The 20,520-nt window shown below is 46.7% G+C and overlaps 1 protein-coding gene across 1 annotated transcript; it reads left to right on the top strand.

Moving 5' to 3' along the window:
* The first annotated feature begins 327 nt into the window (after nucleotides 1-327).
* LOC141080641 (E3 ubiquitin-protein ligase TRIM39-like) lies at nucleotides 328-3,015 on the top strand. Its single transcript, XM_073566012.1, has one exon. The coding sequence runs from the start codon at nucleotides 398-400 to the stop codon at nucleotides 1,991-1,993; it is 1,596 nt and encodes a 531-aa protein (XP_073422113.1). The 5' UTR covers nucleotides 328-397; the 3' UTR covers nucleotides 1,994-3,015.
* The last annotated feature ends 17,505 nt before the right edge of the window (nucleotides 3,016-20,520 follow it).

Here is a 20,520-nt window from a genome sequence, read left to right as displayed (position 1 = left end):
GCCCTTCCTCCTGCTCAGGGCCCCGGCACTTGCCTGGGTGTACAGGGTGCTGACGCCGGCCCTAGAGATGAATATTCTAAAACAATTCTTGCAAAAAGAAAAAATGATTGAATTGCTGCTCTTTCTTTTAATGACACACCACCCCCAACAAAGAATAATCAGACAATACAATATACGTGCAGCAAAATTGTATATTTAACACATACAATCTTCTTACTAAACTAAATCTTCATATGACTATATTGATTGGAGAGTTATGGAGAAAAATTATTTGGAGAAAAAGCTATCGATTTAGAAAAAAAGAAATATAGGGTTAAGTGACTGAGTGTAACTACAACTTTGTCCTCTGTCCAGCATTAGACACTTTCAGTTTCATTCCTTCCTTCTTCTCTCAGTCATGGCATCTGCTGTTCTGAGAGATGAGTTGCTCTGCTCCATCTGTTTATCTACATTTAAGGACCCTGTAACGCTGAGATGTGGACATAACTTCTGCCGGGTCTGTATTGGTCGAGTGCTGGATACACAGGACGGGTCTGGAGTTTATTCCTGTCCTGAATGCAGAGAAGAGTTTCAGGAGCGGCCAGCACTGATGAGGAACATAAATCTCCATAATGTCGCAGAACGTTTCCTGATTACTCAGCAAGAAAAAGAGGAGATCACCGGGATCTGCTGCACTTACTGTGTGGACTCTCCTGTACCTGCTGTTAGATCCTGTCTACACTGTGAGGCTTCTCTGTGTCATAAACACCTGAGAGCTCACAGCAAGTCAGCAGAACACGTCTTATCTGATCCCAGCACTTCTCTGGAGAAAAGGAAATGTTCTGTCCATAAGAAGATCCTGGAATATTACTGCACTGAGGACGCTGCTTGTATCTGTGTCTATTGTTCAGCAGGAGAACATCGAGGACATCGGGTGGAGATGATGGATGAGTCCTCCAAGAAGAAAAAGAAGAAACTAGGAAATGTTTGCAAGAAACTGATTACAAAGAGAGAGAAGACTGAGGAAAGAGTCCGGAGTCTGGAGAAGCGCAGGGGAGAAGCTCAAGAAAAAGCAGCTGGAGAAGCCGAGAGAGTCACTGCCCTGTGTACAGACATCAGGAGACGGGTGGATGACCTGGAGAAGAAGGTCCTGAGTGAGATCTTCAGGCAGGAAAAGGAAGAGTCACTGTCACTGTCTGCTCTGATCCATCAGCTGGAAATAAAGAAGGACGAGCTGTTCAGGAAGATGACACACATTGAGGAGCTGTGTAACATGACGGATCCACTGACTGTCTTACAGGAACTAGACACAGGTGACTTGTGTGATCCTGAGGAGGAGGGAGGTGATGAGGACACAGGGAGACATGATAAACAGCCCCATGATGGAGATGACCTGGATGTGGCTGTGATCTCACACACATTTCACACATTATGTGACGTAATATTAGGTATAAGGAGCGGGATCTATGTGGTGAGTCCTGCAGATATATTACTGGACTTAACCACAGCTTCTAATAATCTCCTTATATCTGACGACCTGAAAACTGCAACCTGGACAGAAGAGAATCAGAAACGTCCAGAAACAGCAGAAAGATTCCAAGATTATCAAGTGATGAGCAGGAAGGGATTTACCTCAGGACGACATTACTGGGATGTAGAGATCAGTAAATCAGGGTGGTGGATGGTGGGGATGTGTTATCCCAGTATAGACAGGAGGGGAGATCTGTCAGAGATTGGAGATAATAACAAGTCCTGGGGTTTGTGGAGATATAATAATAATCTGTATTCAGTGATACATGACAGTAAAGTGATCTGGTTACCTGACAAGAGCTCCAGTGATAGAGTCAGGATATGTCTGGATTATGAGGCCGGGCAGTTGTCCTTTTATGAGTTGTGTGACCCCATCAGACACTTACACACCTTCACTGCCACCTTCGCTGAGCCCCTTCATGCTGCATTGCGTGTAGTTCCCCCATTATTTTCTGGTGATACCTGGATTAAAATTTGCAGCTGAAGAATAAAAGTTGTTGTAAGATATTTGCCCAGAGATCGGTCACATCACAGGGAGGGGAATCTGATTTGACTGAATAGTTAATATAACAGGTCATGTGATCTGTGGACCCTATTATGGATGACCCCCCCAGGATCATTACTGTTATTAGTTTTAGGGGAGGTTCACAAAACCGTATAAAAAATCATTCAGAGTTTCATCCAGAAAAGTGGGACGATCTTTTTCTCACTTGTCCTCCATATACAATTTTTTTTACAGCAGCTATTAACCATTTACAGTGTCCTGTGTTACAGAATTACAACGTATCCATACAAATCGGATCCTATACAGTGGCGCTGTATGGCATCACATTTTATTTTTATTATTTTTTTCCGTACCCATAGACTTGAATAGATGAGTCTCATCCGATTTCCACAAGAAACTTGCACATGCTGTGATTTTTTTCACCTGCTGACATTGTTCCTGGCGCCTACTGCTTTTTTTCACCAATATCACTCATAACAAAAAGACCGTCTGGAGAACGACCCTGAGGGCTCCTGCATACTATCTTATATTTCACCTGACTACACTTGGGCTAATGTTATTCCATTCATGTCTATGGGTGTGCTAGGAAAAAGTCACCTGTCACAGTAGAGCGTCCGATCTTTACAAATACATTACAATTCTGCAACAGGCAACTAAATGGTTAATAGCTGCTGCTTTAAACGAATTGTACACAGATGATAAGTGAGGAAATAATCGTTCTACTTTTCTGGATGAAACTGACGAGTTTTTATATTCTCGTGTGAACCTTCCCGTAGGCCACATTCACACAATCAGTATTTGGTCAGTGTTTTACATCAGTATTTATAAGCCAAAACCAGGAGTGGGTGATAATACAGAAGTGGTGACATGTTTCTATTATACTTTTCCTCTGATTGTTCCTCTCTTCGTTTTGGTCACAAATACTGAGGTTAAAAAAACTCACCAAATACTCAACGTGTGAACATGGCCTGAAAATAAATTAGTGTCCCCCCCCCCCCCTTTTTTTTAGAGATCTGCTTTACTTTGAGGGCTTGTTTTCTACATGAAGAGCTGTAGTTTTATAGGTGATTATTATTTCAGGGAATTGTGGTGATGGAAAAAAAGAAACAGAAATTCCGGAGTTTTGATTTCTTTCCTTTTTTCCATCATGATGTTCACCATACAGGTGAAATAATTTTATATTTTCAACAGGTTGGATTTTTGTGGACGCGGGAATACAAAATATTTTAAGTTTTAAATTGTCATTGTTTGTAACTGGAAAGGTACAATATGTTGACTGATTTTTATTTTTGTTCCCATTTTTTTAAACTTTTGTTTAGTTTATACTTCTTTTTCAGTCTTTCAGTTGTTTGCTTGCTTGTACTATATACTGTATAATCTCAGTATTGCTGTATACAGTCACTGACAGTTTCCTATGAAGCTCAGTCACAATATGGGGCTTACAATAGGACCGAGGTTGCAGAGACACAGCCTATACATATTGCACATAGTGAGGAATTGATAGATAAAGTGTAACAGAAGAATGTATAACTGCTCATCATACAATAATCTGTGTGACAACCTTATTCCACCTTTCTATCTCACAGGACAAAGGTTGTCGTTATGTCCCGTGTTCGTCACTACTGTGATATTTCTGGTTTTCTATCATTTTGGAGATTGTGTTTTTCCTTTTCCTGTAATCCTCACACTGTATTATATCTAATGTAACCGCTCGGTATAATAAACTGTTCTCTCCTCCTGTTATATTACTACTATGTCACTTGTCTCCTTGTGTATAGTGGGGGCTGGAGTTGTAGCTGTAGGGGGCTCACGGGCAGCCATCGCACCAAGGCCAGGAGAAGAAGAAGAGACGATCCGGACTCATGGAAGAGTCAGCAAATCCCAACTGACCCCGATCTTGCCTGAAACTTCCCGCAACTGGCGATTCCTAAAGGTTTTCCTTATTCAGGAGGCCGGAACAGGTCGTGTCTCCTGACTTTACAGTTCTCTCTATTAGGATCATCTCTTATTGGCTTTTGCCCACTATGGAGGCCATAGTACAATGATATTGTAATGATATTATGGCTGGTGCTCCAACCTCCCCCGATATTATAATGGCGACCTATCCTAAAGGTACTGTCACACTAAGCGATATCGCTAGCAATATCGCGATAACTTGTGACGTTATAGCGATATTGCTAGCGATATCGCTGTGTCTGATACCTACAACCCGCTCCCCCGCTGCTTATTGCTGATCGCGCGAGAATGTCCAGGACTGTTTCACAGCAGGAAGCGCCGCAGGAAGCTGACGACGAGCAACGCGTGGAGCCGGGCGGGAGGAGTCAGCATCGCCTCGTCTGACAGGTAAGTAGCGTCCCCCATCCCCAGCGATGTCGCTTGTGAGATCTGCCTGTGTGGCAGCTCACTAGCAACCACTTAGCAATGTACCAGCAATCCTGACCACGTCATATCGCTGGTCGGGATCGCTGGTACATCGCTTAGTGTGACAGTACCTTAAGGATATGTGATCATTATAAAAGTAGTGGACAACTCTTTATACCCAACCTTTCTTTTTTTGAATCCCCACATGCTCTCTTCATGGCGTTTGTCTCCCACTGACGCCAATGGAAAATAACATGTACAGAACCGCAACGATTATCAGAAAACTGTTCAGTGGACATTATAGAGGTATTCTCATCGTACACATTATGGCGTTGTCACCATCAGGGCTGAGGTGGTCACACATGTAATTCTCTCTGGTGACTTCTATGGGAACTCTGGATACAGATGATTACACTTGCCGTGCTCCCATAGAAGTCACGAGAGAGAGGCAAATTCACGCTCTCCACTGAGATGTAACAGGTTGCGGGATGCAGTGATGGACAGGAGGCAGAGCAAGCGTTAACAATTTTAATTAACAATGGGAGATAAACAGTTAAATGAGGGAATTAACAGTTCAATTTGAAAGGGATATGCAGAGTTAAGGAACAATGAATCAGGTAATGACAGTTCTTGTGAACCACTTAACGCGTCAGAAGTTCCTCATACTGTGAATTCTGCTGGAAAGTCAATAGCGCCAACAATGACTGATGCAGTGCTAATACAAGAAGGTCCTGTAGGCAACGAGGATCTGTCTTCTGGCAGCAGCGGTCAGTCTCCAGTACCTTCCGCTGAACCCCTAGTCCATAAGTTGATGCGGCCGAGACAATTAAGGCCGCAGTGCTGTTCGGATAGATGCAGCCGCGACAGTTCCCGACCCAGCTCAGCACAGGTACCCGCAGTCCGGTCTTCCTCCTTACTCTCCCCCTCTCCTTTAGCTCGCCATTCCGCAGACGAGAGTTCCTTCCTCAGACGTTCACACTCTTCCATTTCTCGCACCATACGCTGCCAAATAAACTGGTCTTGGTCATAACGATTGGAAGGTATTCCAGCTGTCGTCCAGTCAGTACAGCGTAGTTCAGGTTGGGTCATAGAGGGCGGGAGTAAGTCCGGGCTCAACGGAGCAGCCATCTCTAGAGTTTCAGGCCTACGTACTTCCGTTGGACTGGCGAGTGGCGAACTATCCACTTCAGAGAACGAGGCAAGTGGTTCTTTCTCATCACAATCGGGAACCATGGGAGTGAGCGCTTCAGGGACACTTGGCACTTTCTCCCCTCCTTCGGGATCTTGTGACAGGCAGGGATGCTACATACTTTAGTGGGCTTTTCGGGTAGGCGCACCTTCTTCCCCTTCGGGTTGAATTTCATAGTCTGGACCATTGGATCCAATTTGGTGTTTCACCCTATTCGCCTCGACACTCCTGAGTAACGCCGACATCTCACTGTAGGCAGACGACGCCTTCTCCCTCAATTCTCGGCGTCCGACACCATGGCTCTGCCTTGCTCTGGGTGAGGCTTCCTTCCACTTACCGTACCATTTCTTCCAGGTGCAGCGTTCTCTCCAGTGAGCATGACCTTCGGAGGGGTGAGCGAATCTTCGGCTTATGGTTGTCTCGTGTAGGGCAACTCCTTGACATGTGTCCCATTTTTCCACAAGTCCAACACTCACTTCTGCCCCTGTCTGGTGGGAACTTCAGTCTGGATCACCATCCTCCAGGAGAGGCATATCCCCTCTGGAGTTTCTGTTATACACCGTATCTCTCCTCTAACTTCTATCTCTTGCTGTAAGTTATCCCAGAGTATGGGATTGGACTCCAAGGTAGCAGCAAGGGTTCCCTTTAGGCTCCCTATTTCTGCCCTCATTTTCCGCATTCCCTACTGTAATTTGCGGGACCACTCCAGCACTTCCTCGTTCGGGGTAGGTACTTCACAGATCCGGACCATCCCTGCCAAGGCTGCGGTCCCTTGCTCCTGCTCCCTTATGCGCGCTTCCGCCCCAATTTCTACAAAAGTCATATGCGGCCTAGCACGTAGACGCTCCCGCAAAGCTTGCTTAAGTTGCATGTCTCTGAAGCCAGCCACTAACTGGTCTCTCAATATTGCGTCAGGGAACCTCACTGCAATTACCTCCACATCATCCCGGCGGGCGATATGCGCGTGTATCTCCTGCAGCACATTAATGTACTGCGTCACGGACTCACCTTCCCTTTGGACACAGCAGAACAAGCGCATCTGTAGTTCCCCAACATCAGTTGTATCTCCATGCATTTCCTCTGGGATCTGGAATACCTTGGTCAACGTGTCCCGTTCATGAGGGGGCGGAACATTACAGAATACTGGGCCTCACCATCTAGGGATATTAATGCTATCTCTGCTTGCAGCGCAGGGGCCATGGGGTACATTCGCATCATGCTCTTAACTCTTTCAGTCCAGTCCCACCACATCATGTTGCTCCCTGTGAACTTTGGGAAGTGACTAAGTATCGCCCCCAATGGTAAGCTGACCCCTGGGGCATCCATGACTGCTTGGTCTGCCACCTCTGCGCCCGTGGACTGCATCCTGCCGACTACGCCAAGTTGTAACAGGTTGCGGGATGCAGTGACGGACAGGAGGCAGAGCAGGGATTAACAATTTTTTTAGGAATGGGATACTCCATGCAGGGAGTTTAACAGTTAAATGAGTGAATAAACAGTTCATTTTGCAAAGGATATGCAGAGTTAAGGAACAATAAATCAGGTGACGGCAGTTCTTGTGAGTCACAACGTATCAGAAGTTCCTCATACAGTGAATTCTGCTGGAAAGTCAATAGCGCCAACAACAGCTGGCACGGTGCTTATCCAAGAAGATCCTGTAGGCAACGAGGATCCATCTTCTGGTGGCAGCGGTTGTTCTGAAGTACCTTTCACTGAGCCCCTAGTCCATAAGTTGATGCGGCCGAGACAATTAAGGCTGCAGTGCTGTCCAGGTCCAACGTTGACCAGCAAGTATAAACTGGCAAATCAGGGCACAAGTGTCTGTTGCGTACCCGGTCTCTCTTATATGGCACGTGCGCTGTACTCACGGACATGGGGCATATGGCACCTTGCTTACTGGTAGTCACAGGGCACACTGCACTTCTCTCTCTCAAATCCCCGCTGGTGACTGCGGGAGTAACCGAACACAGGCCTGCATAGAACAGGCGCCAGCTGTTCGAGTGCGTAGCGCGCTGCCTGTCTTGCTGCTTGCATGCTGAAGGCGTGGGCCTCTCTGCAGCTTTTCCCTCAGCTTCCGGCCGGGTTCCCTGACTAAACCCGCCCCCTCTTCCTGGGTCATGGGGCCTGTCTATTCCTTCCCCTGGGAAACAGGGGACGCAGCCTCGGCAGTTTCAGACCCGGCAGAGCCCAGGTGCCCGCAGCCCGGTCTTCCTCCTTACAGAGACACACAGGCCCGCCATCAGGGTATTACTATGTATAGCTATGTGAAGGTTTATCAGATAGCACTTGGCCCAATTTTATACTATGGGGCAGCACATATCTGTGATTTTTTTTTCCACGGACCGAATTGGTCTGAGGAAAAATAGTCTGCAGTTTGCTGTGACTTTGAGTGATTCCGAAATTCGCATCACACACACCCACTCAAGTCTATGGTTGGGTGTGAAACATCGGACTGCACTCAGCTGTCATCTGAGTGCAGTCCATCATCCACGGCCTCAGACAATGGAGAAGATGGAGAAGTTAAATTCTCTGTCTTCTCAATGTGCTCCGATTCTTTCATCCAAGAGAATCAGATCACACTAAGATGACACTTGGATGAGAGTTTGAGCCGAGTGTCAGTAGCATAATTGAGGCGATTCTCTCACTTGAGAGAATTATCACCCGGGCCGCCATCAGAACATTACTCCCCTGACTGGTGTATGGGGCCCGCTGAGCAGAGAGGCCTCTGCTCATCGAGCCCCAATGGCAGGATTCTGCCAATGTACTAACTGAACCTGCGTCTGAGACACAGGTTCAGTTAAACTCTTTTGTCATGTGACATGGTGAAGGATCATGGGGCAGGATGGAGACAGATGGGGCACGATGGAGACAGATGGAGTACTATGGAGACATGGGGCAGGATAGAGACAGTTGGTGCAGGATCATGGGCAGGATGGAGACAGATGGTTCTGGATCATGGGACAGCATGAAGACAGATGGTGCCGGATCTAGGGGCAGGATGGAGATAGATGGGACAAGATGGAGACAGATGGGGCAGGATGGAGTCAGGTGGGGCAGGATGGAACAGGATGTAGACAGATGGAACAGGATGGAGACAGATGGGGTAGTAACATGGGGCAGAATGGAGACAGATGGGGCAGGATGGAGACAGATGGTTCCAGATCATGGGGCAGGATGGAGACAGATGGTGCCAGATCAAGGGGCAGGATGGAGATAGATGGGACAAGATGGAGACAGATGGGGCACGATGGAGACAGATGGGGTGCAATGGAGACATGGGGCAGGATATAAACAGTGCAGGATCATGGGCAGGATGGAGACAGATGGGACAGGATGGAGTCAGATGGGGCAGGATGGAGACACATGGAACAGAATGGAGACAGACGGGTTAGTAACATGGGACAGGATGGAGACAGATGGGGCAGGATCATGGGGCAGGATGGAAACAGATGGGCAGGATGGAGACGCATGGTGCAGGATCATGGGGCAGGATGGAGACACATTGTGCAAGATCTTGGGGCAGGATAGAGACAGGGAGGGATGGAGACAGATGGGGCAGGTACATGGGGCAGGATGGAGACACATGGTGCATTATCATGGGGCAGGATGGAGATATGGTGCAGGATGCAGACACATGGTGCAGGATCATGGGCAGGATGGACACGATGAAGACAGTTGAGGTAGGATCATGGGACAGAGGGGGCAGGATCATGGGACATATGGGGCAGGGTGGAATCAGATGGGGCAGGATGGAGAGATCATACAAGGAAGGATGGGACATCACATGGGGAGAATGGATACTCATGAGGGCTGGATGGGAGAGATTATTACCATAGGGGCTAATTAAGGGATATTATTACTGCAGTCATACATTTTATTTTTTGAGGCTACTGTTTTCAATGGGGAGTCCTGTTACTGTGCAAAGCAATATTATGTCACCTTTTTTTCTTCATCTAGTGTAGTGTAGAAGTTGGCAAAAAATTAAGTAATGTGCTCTGCAAGCAGTTCTCTAGATAACTGTTATTTCCTGACACTATATACAGAGCTCCTGTGTACAATGTCACCAGTGATTACTGTATTACCTGTACACTGACACTATATAAAGAGCTCCTGTGCACAATGTCACCAGTGATCACTGTATTACCTGTACACTATACACTATGTTACCTGTACACTATACACTATATACAGAGCTCCTGTGTATAACGTCACTGATGATCACTGCATTGCCAGTACACTGATTTTATATACAGAGCTTCTGTGTACAATGTCACTGGTGATCACTGTATTACCTGTACACTGACACTATATACAGAGCTCTTGTGTATAATGTGACTGGTGATCACTCTATTACCTGTACACTGACACTATATATAGAGCTCCTGTGCATAATGTCACCGGTGATCACTGTACATGCACACTGCATACTAAGTACAGATCTCCTATGTATATTGGCACTTGTGGTGATATTAGTATTGTGGGATTTTTTATTAATGATCAGTACTGTAGTATTCAGTAACTATATGGTGGTAATATGTTGTCTGGTCATGGTGCGGTGGTATTTATTCCTCGTATGTGGTATTATTCAGTCATTGTGGTGGTAATATGTGATCTGGTCATGGTGTGGTGTTATTTGTTCCTTGTATGTGCTATTATTCAGTCACCGTGGAGGTAATATGTTGTCTGGTCATGGTGTAGTGGTATTTGTCCCTTGTACAGTGGGAAAAAAGCATTTAGTCAGCCACCAATTGTGCAAGTTCTCCCACTTAAAAAGATGAGAGAGGCCTGTCATTGACATCATAGGTAGACCACAACTATGAGAGTCAAAATGAGAAAATAATCCAGAAAATCACCTTGTCTGATTTGGCAAGGTTTATTTTGCAAATTATGGTGGAAAATCAGTATTTGGTCACCTAAAAACATGCAAGATTTCTGGCTCTCACAGACCTGTAACTTCTTCTTTACAAGGCTACTCTGTCCTCCACTCATTACATGTAGTAACGGTACCTGTTTGAACTTGTTATCCAAATAAAAGACACCTGTCCACAACCTCAAACAGTCACACTCCAAACTCCACTATGGTGAAGACCAAAGAGCTGTCGAAGGACACCAGAAACAAAATTGTACCCCTGCACAAGGCTGGGAAGACTGAATCTGCAATAGGCAAGCAGCTTGGTGTGATTAAATCAACTGTTGGAACAATAATAAGAAAATGGAAGACATACAAATCCACTGATAATCTCCCTCTATCTGGGGCTCCATGCAAGATCTCACCCCGTGGGGTCAAAATGATCAAAAGAACGGTGAGCAAAAATTCCAGGACCACACGGGGGACTTAGGGGTACTTCACATTAAGCGAGATCGCTAACGAGATCGCTGATGCGTCACCGATTTTGTGATGCATCAGCGATCTCGCCAGCGATCTCGCTGTGTGTGGCACGCATCAGCGACCGGCCCCCCGCCAGGTATCGCTGATCGTGCAGGAATGTCCTGCGCCATTTTTTGATCATTGGTCTCCCATTGGCCAGCATGCATCGCTGCATGTGGCAGCGGGAGACCAACGATCAACGAGCTCCCAGTGCTGTAAGCAGACGTTGGGAGCTGGTATCCAAGGTAAATAGCGGGTAACTAAGCGCGCGTGTCCCTTAGTTACCCGCTGTGTACCCTGGATACCAGCGTGTTCGCGCTTGGAGTTGGTATCCAAGGTAAACAGCGGGTAACTAAGCGCCGCGCGCGCTTAGTTACCTGCTGTTTACCTTGGATACCAGAGGGCGGTGGGACCTTGGACAGTTCGAGGGGCCCCCAAAATTTTGCCAGTATGGGACCCCAAAATTCCTAGTGGCAGCCCTGTTCAGACTCACACTTAAAGGGGTTGTCACATGAAGATAAGTTATCTCCTATCCACCGAATAGGTGAGATCTTACAACACACTTTGCGTCCAAATTCTGGGAACTGCACCAATTCATAGAACGAGGAAATTTTATCACCATTAGAAAGGAGCAGCAGTACACATGCCAGACATCTGCACACTTAATTTTCTATCTGGCTGCTCAACAGTTAATGCATGGAGAGGCAATCAGGCATGTGCAAGAGTGTAGATATGTATGTACAAATTAAAGGGAACCTGACAGATGCTGTGCTCAGGCAGCATGTATCGGGCACTGGCTGTATGATCTTAGACAGGTCTGAATCTTAAACGCTGCAGAGTTTCAAAGAAAAACAAACCGTACTTTAAAAGTCTCCGGGGACCGAACCACACATGAGACTAGTCGGATATACCTGCCTGAGATCATACAGCCAATGTCTGATATATGCAGCCCATCAATAGGGCAGCATGTATCAGCTGTCAAGTTCACTTTAAAGAATAAACTAATAGAGGTGCATATCTAATTTAATATAAGCAGTCATCTTTTGGGTGAATTGGTCATGAATAGTGTTGAGCATTCCGATACCGCAAGTATCGGGTATCGGCCGATACTTGCTGTATCGGAATTCCGATACCGACATCCGATATTTTTTCAATATCGGAAGTCGGCATCGGAATCGGAAGTTCAAAGTTGATTGACAGCCTGACGTCATCATGATGCGCGGTGTGTGCGCATCATGATGCGCCGTCATTTCGGGCCTTCCGGGGGTCTCTGCCGGCCTGCCGGGGGGCTGTGCCGGCCTGCCGGGGGGCTGTGTGGACTGCCCGGGGTCTGTACCGGCCTGCCGGGGGGCTGTGCCGGCCTGCCGGTGGTCTGTGCACCCTGTGGGGGTCTGTACCGGCCTGCCGGGGGGCTGTGCCGGCCTGCCGGTGGTCTGTGCACCCTGTGGGGGTCTGTACCGGCCTGCCGGGGGGCTGTGCCGGCCTGTCGGGGGGCTGTGCTGATGTCCGGGGGTCTGTGCAAGCATCGTCCGATGGGACTACAAGTCCCATCTGGCGATGCCTGCTACCATGACAGTGATTGACACATTAGCCAATGATGGGACAGTAGTAGTCCCATCATCCGGCTAATGTGTTAAATGTTAAAAAAAAAAAAAATACTACATACATACTACATGCATGCTACATACATACTACATGCTACATACATACTACATACATACTACATACATACCACATATATACTACATACATACTACATACATAACACATACATACTACATACATACTACATACATACTACATACATACTACATATATACTACATGCATGCTACATACATACTACATGCTACATACATACTACATACATACTACATGCATGCTACATACATACTACATGCTACATACATACTACATATATACTACATGCATGCTACATACATACTACATGCTACATACATACTACATATATACTACATGCATGCTACATACATACTACATGCTACATACATACTACATATATACTACATACATACTACATACATACTACATGCATGCTACATACATTCTACATGCTACATACATACTACATATATACTACATGCATGCTACATACATACTACATGCTACATACATACTACATATATACTACATACATACTACATACAATACATTCATACAATACATACATAGACATACAGTACATATAACATAGAGTAACATACTTACCAATACTTGTCACATTGTTCCCCGAAGCCATTGTCTTTTACGGAATAAATATTAACATAACAAACCACAAAAATACTCACCCACGATCCGAAGCAGTCCACGAGTGTGTCCCACGACGATCTTGGGTAGAGAACTGCAGCATCAGCTGTTGCTGCCGTTCTCTACGGGCTGCAGGAATCCAATGACGGAAGGTAGGTATCCTTCCGCACTGTATTCCTCCGCCACTTAAAAAAAAAAAAGTCCCTAGTCTCACTTTATGCCATTGCTGTGTGGGAAATTCTGTATGTATGTAGCATGCATGTAGTATATATGTAGTATGTATGTAGCATGCATGTAGTATGTATGTAGTATGTATGTAGCATGTAGTATGTATGTAGCATGCATGTAGTATATATGTAGTATGTATGTAGTATGTATGTAGCATGTAGTATGTATGTAGTATGTATGTAGTATGTATGTAGCATGTAGTATGTATGTAGCATGCATGTAGTATGTATGTAGTATATTTTTTTTTTTTTTTTTAACATTTAACACATTAGCCGGATGATGGGACTACTACTGTCCCATCATTGGCTAATGTGTCAATCACTGTCATGGTAGCAGGCATCGCCAGATGGGACTTGTAGTCCCATCGGACGATGCTTGCACAGACCCCCGGACATCAGCACAGCCCCCCGGCAGGCCGGCATAGCCCCCCGGCAGGCCGGCACAGACCACCGGAGCCTGCACAGACCCCCTGGCAGGCCGGCACAGCCCCCCGAAAGGCCCGTACAGACCCCAGAGAGGCTGTACAAGGGAAAAACAGGATTTTTCTTATTCCGATACCGGAAGTCCCATAGACTTGAATGGGACTTCCGGTATCGGAATCGGCGATACCGATACTTTTTTTAAAGATCGGCCGATCCATTCCGATCCGATACTTTGAAGTATCGGACGGTATCGCTCAACTCTAGTCATGAATGATGGGCCAATTGCACATAAGGGCATTTTAACTATCTTTTTCAATCTCTTGGTTGGATTGATTCCTTAACAATAGAGTTGAACGAAACGGGTCGTCAAATTCAAAAATCGCCGACTTTAGCTAAAGTCGGGTTTCGCCGATCGAAACCCAACCATAGCGTGAGGTCGGCCATGAGGTCACCGAGCTCTAAAGTCGCGTTTCAAATAATGCTTCCAGCGCCTTTTCTCAGCCAATGATGGAGGACGCACACTGTGGGCAACGCGATGACATGGGCAGCGGCCACCACCATCTTAGAGAAGGGCATTGAAGTGATTGGCTGGCTTTGTGTGGCGTCACAGTGGCTATAAAAGGCCGTGACCGCTGACCGCCATCTTACTTCTGCCGATCTTAGAATAGGGAGAGGTGCTGCTGCTGATTCTGAATAAGGGAGAGTGTTAGGCAGGGTAGATGAACAAAAAAATTGCTTCTGCTGATAGCGCTTTTCACTGTACAGTTAGTGTGCAGTGAAAGGGGAGGATTTTTGTTGTGTGCAGCAGCGATGGTGGTGATTAGGCTGCCTTTTAAGGCTACCTGATAGCTGCATTGCTGTGTGCACACTGCTGTTCAAACTGCTTTTTTCAAAGCACTCCAACTTTTATTATTTTGTTCTGGTGAGTTACCGAGCGTTCATTTTTTCACACACTGTATAGCGGTGTATGCGCCTCACACACTACCGTGTACTGGCTGGTATCACGGACAAATACAAGCTATCTGTGTGTGACTCTGGAAAAACAAGCCAAGGAGATTTTCCATTTTTCCAGACCTACACCTTATAGAGCTGCCCACTTTTCACCTTATAGAGCTGTCCGCTTTTCAAACAGTTTCGTATATCTGCTGTTTGATGACGGTCAAAACTATACAGAGACAGCGTGTGTCACTCTATATAAAAAAAGACGGAGATTGACAATTTTCGATACAGACACCGTATAGCAGTGTACGCTCCCCACACACTACCGTCTACTAGCTGGTATCACGGACAAATACAAGCTATCTGTGTATGACTCCGGAAAAACAAGCCGAGGAGATTTTCCATTTTTCCAGACCTACACCTTATAGAGCTGTCCGCTTTTCAAACAGTTTCGTATATCTGCTGTTTAATGACGGTCAAAACTATACAGAGACAGCGTGTGTCACTCCATATAAAAATAGATGGAGATTGACAATTTTCCATACAGACACCATATAGTGGTGTACTCTCCTCACACACTACCGTGTACTGGCTGGTATCACAGACAAATGCAAGCTATCTGTGTGTGACTCTGGAAAAACAAGCAGAGGAGATTTTCCAGACCTACACCTTATAGAGCTGTCTGCTTTTCAAACAGTTTCGTATATCTGCTGTTTGATAACGGTCAAAACTAGACAGAGACAGCGTGTGTCACTCCGCATAAAAATAGACGGAGATTGACAATTTTCCATACAGACACCTTATAGAGCTGTCCGATTCTCAAACAGTATTGTATATCTGCCGCTCGCATTACAGTTACATCTATACAGAGTCAGCGTGTGTGTGTGACACTCTGTAAATACATATGTGGTGATTGTTAGTTACACAAAAGACGTATACAGCTGTACACTTCTGATACAGTTCCGTATATCTGCTTGTGGGATTACGGTCAAATACATACTGGGAGAGCGTCATTGACTAACAAAATATATACGTAGATTTAATTTTTTTAATACACCTTACACAGCTGGACGCTCCTCATACAGTACCATCTCTATGCTGTTATTTTTGGTACATTTTCCCAAACATGAGGAAGTATGTTGGAAGAGGCCGTGGACGTGGGCAGGGGGGCGCATCTGGTAATGATGGTGGTGGTGCATCAGCTGGTTCTGGCAAAAGCACAATAGCAGCTAAGGCAGGAGGTGTTGAGCCTGCGTCATTGTCTGGCCCAAGAAGGCCTGTAAGGTTCCCTTTTCTTGGAGTAGGAAAACCGCTTTTAAAGCCGGAGCATCAGGAACACGTTTTGGCGTACATTGCCGAAACAGCCACCAGCTCTATTGCCTCCTCTTCTGAACGTTCGAAACCTGCAAGCACGGAGTTGTCAGTGCAGGGTTCTGGTCAGGAAAAACACCTTTCCTTGTGTCCTTCACCCCCACCAAAAGTTAAGGATGCGGCAGCCCACACTGATTACTCTATGGAGCTCTTTTCACATACCATGCCTGGGTTATCCAGTCAAATTCTGAATTCCCCAGTCCAACATGAATCTGACATGGAGTGCACTGATGCACAGCCACTGCTAGATTATTCTGCTGGTACATTGACCCAGAGCACTACACTACATTGCCCTCGCAGTCTACTGAGCCAGAATCTGACCCTGATGAAACTCAGGTGCCCCTTCCCGCATACTATACCACCTTACACGGTGACACAGAGGAAGGTAAAGAGGAAGGTGCAGATAACTTTGAAGAGGAGGTAATGGATGACCCAGGTCTTGACCCGAATTAGCATCCATTGGGGGAGGAGGGTGGCGCTGGCAATAGTTCAGATAAGGAGATGGATCCGCAGCAGGCATTGACATCACAGCAGCGGTTATCTGGCAGGCCCGTAGCTGTGCAAAAACGTGGACCAAAAACTAAAAGAGTTGCAGGACAGCTTGGCCAGACGGTCAACTTAGCACAGCGTGCAAGGCCAGAAAATGTATACCATAATAGGAAGAGTGCAGTGTGGCACTTCTTTGTCCAAAATCCCACTGATGAGGCAAAGGTTACCTGAAAGAAGTGCGGAAGGACCTTTAGCTGAGGTAAACAACTGAGAAATTTGAATACCAGTTGCATGCTTAGACATTTAATGAACATGCACTTGCAAGCGTGGACAGACTACAAAACCTCAAGTAGCACATGTGCACCTGCTCCGACTGAAGGTAGCCAACAATGCTCCATCACTTCCCCCACTGTAAGACCACTGCCACCGTTAAGCACACCACCAGCACGAAATGTTGAGGAATCGTCACAAGGCCAAAGCACTCAGGGAATCACAATGGTTCTGCAACGCAACACTGAATCTAGGCCATCACCACCAATACCATCACCAACCCCCTCTCACTCCGTCCGGTCCACCGCTACTTCCCCCATATGCAGCTCTCCAGTCCAGCTCACCCTACCAGACACTCTGAGTAGGACAGGAAAGTACTCATCCTCTCATCCGCGTACATTGTGTTTGAACGCCTACATTGCCAAACTAATCTCATTAGAGATGATGCCCTACCGTTTGGTTGAAAGCAAAGCTTTCCGTGAGTTCATGGCCTACGCAGTCCCACGTTATGACCTACCCAGTCGGCACTTCTTTTCTCGAAAAGCCGTCCCAGCCCTCCACCTGCATGTGAAAGACCGCATTGTCCATGCACTCAAGCAATCAGTGAGTGGAAAGGTGCACCTCACAACAGATGCATGGTCCAGTAGGCATGGCCAGGGCCGCTACATGTGCATCACTGTGCACTGGGTTAATGTGGTGGATGCAGGCTCCACAGGGGACAGCGGCGGTAGAACAGTGCTGCCTAGCCCACGGTATAGGAAACAGTTGGCTGTAGGCTTTCGATCCTCCTCCTCCATCATCGAAAGCTCGTCCACAGAGCAGTCGCACGAGCACTCCATCCGCACCTGGCAGTGTTGCACACGAGGTGTCCCACTATCGAACAGCTAGTGGTAAGCGTCAGCAGGCTGTGTTAAAGCTGATGTCTTTGGGCGAGAACAGACACACCGCGGAGGTACTGGCCGACTACTTGCAGCGACAAACTGAGTCATGGCTGGGCACTCTACATCAAGGTAGTCAGTGATAACGGCCATAATTTTGTGGCAGCCATAGCCCGTGCAAAACTCACACACATACCTTGCCTGGCTCACACTTTGAACCTTAATAATTATCGTGAGTTAACATCCCAGCTCCATAAGGTGCGAAGACTGTGCTCGCACATCCGTCGCTCAAATGTCAACTCCACTCGTATGCAGGAGCTGCAGCGATTGCTCCACTTCCCCAAGCACCGCCTAATCATAGACGCTACAACAAGGTGGAACTCCACCCTGCACATGGTTGAGAGGCTGTGCGAACAGAGGCAGGCTGTAATGCACTTGTGGGAGGATACATGGGCAGGCAGTTTGAGGGAAGACATGGAATTGTCGGGTGTGCAGTGGTCAAAGCTAAAAGACCTCTGTAAAGTCCTTCAGTGTTTTGAGGAATGCACACGGCTGGTAAGCGCAGACGACGCCATCATAAGCATGATCATCCCACTTATGCATCTGCTCATGCAGAGTTTGACGCACATTAAAGAGCTGGCGTCTGCAACGGAGGAGGAGGAGGAGGAGGGAAGCCTTGCTGACAGTCAGCCATTGTCTGCTTAGGGACCTCTCCTGGACGAGGTGGAGGAAGAAGAGGAGGAAGAGGATGATGATGGGGATGATTACTTAGGGGAGGAGGATGCATCTCGTGGGGCAAGTGAAAATGTTGGCATGGCAAGGTCTGGTACAGGGTTTGTGCGTGACTGTAGGGATGTGGATTTGCCAGAAAGTGCTCCTCCACCCAGCAGTGGCAGTGCATTATTGACACCTGGAACATTAGCCAACATGTGCGATTATGCCTTGCGGATCCTAAAAAGGGACCCCCGCATTGCCAAAATGATGAAGGATGACGACTACTGGCTGGACAGCAACCTCGATTCATGCTACAAAGGCAAATTATACAACATCATGCCACAGGAGAACCTAGAGATAATATTGGCTAACAAACAAGCAACTCTGGTAAACCGTTTGTTTGAGGCTTTCCCAGGACACAGCAGCGGTGCTGGTTCTCCCACAAGCTGTAGTGGGCACAATGGAAGAGGTGTTCGTGGTGCACACAGCCGAAGTGGTGTTGGAGACAGGGGTTTAATGACCATGTTGTGGAATGATTTCTCAAGTACCGCTCACACGACTGCTAATACTGCATCGATTACAAGTGACAGGAGACAGCAGTAGTCAACTATGGTTACCAAGTACTTCTCCTCCCATATCAATGTTCTCCCTCACAGGTCATTCCCCTTTGACTATTGGGCCAGTAAACTGGACACCTGGCCTGAATTGGCACACTATGCCTTACAGGGGCTCGCTTGCCCTGCTGCTAGTGTGTTATCTGAAAGAGTCTTAAGTGCTGCTAGATCAATCCTGACAGAAGAAAGGACCCATCTGTCGACCCAAAATGTTGATGATCTAACCTTCATTAAAATGAACCATGCATGGGTTTCAAAGGATTTTGTCTCACCTTCCCCTGATGACACATAGGTTGCGAGAAAACTGCCTCGCTTTTGTCCTCCTCTTCCTCGGACTTGCCCAGTTCCGCCATTTGCAGCATCTGAATGTCCAGCCTACACATCAACATATGACATTTTTAAACCTCCCTAACTGGGCTGCCCACATTACCCATTTACAGCGTTTCTTATTCTTGTGTAATACATACTGGGCCTGAGAGCGTTTGTGTCTGCCTCCTGAAATGTATACGGAGATTCAGAATGTTTACGCTATACTATATATACCTTGTATCTGGTGATACTGTACCCTTTTTCAACTTTTTATTTTATTGGGTAATCCATACTGAGTCTGTGAGCGTCTGTGTATGACTCATGAAATATATATGGAGATTTACTGTTATCCCTAGACTGTATAGAGCTGTACGCTTCTGATACAGTACCATATATCTGCTGATATTTTGGGTCCATTTTCCAAAACATGAGGAAGTATGGTGGAAGAGGACGCGGACATGGGTGTGGGGGGCCACCAGATGGTGGTGCATCTGCTGGTAGTGCCAAAAAACACAATAGCAGCTAAGGCAGGAGGTGTTGAGCCTTCGTCATGGTGTAGCTCTGGAAGGCCTGTAAGGCTCCCTTTTCTGGGAGTAGGTAAACTGCTTTTAAAGCCGGAGCATCAGGAACTGTTTTTGGCTTACATTGCTGAAACAGCCTCCAGCTCTATCGCCTCCTCTTCTGAAGTTTAAAAAAATGCAAGCACTGAGTCGTCAGTGCAGGCTTCTGGTCAGGAACAACCCCTTTCCTTGTGTCCTTCGCCCACACTAAAAGTGAAGGATGCGGCAGCACACACTTCAGATTACTCCATGGAGCTCTTTTCACATACCATGCCTGGGTTAATTAAAAATGGGGCCCATCATATACTGGAGCATTCCAAATGGGGGACATCAGAATCAGACACTGGAGCAGCATTTACGGGTCCCATTATACACTGGAGCATTAGAAATGGGGCCCATTATATATGGAGCATTATTAGGGCCCAACATACACTGGAGCATCATCCATGAGGCCCATCATATACTGGAGCATTGTAAATGGGGCAGATCAGACACTGGAGCAGCATCTATGGGGCACATTACACAGT

The sequence above is a fragment of the Dendrobates tinctorius genome, unplaced genomic scaffold (assembly GCF_039654945.1).
Source record: "Dendrobates tinctorius isolate UK_male_01 unplaced genomic scaffold, ASM3965494v1 ptg000016l, whole genome shotgun sequence".
NCBI lineage: Eukaryota > Metazoa > Chordata > Amphibia > Anura > Dendrobatidae > Dendrobates > Dendrobates tinctorius.
This window is presented reverse-complemented; position numbering and strand designations above follow the sequence as displayed.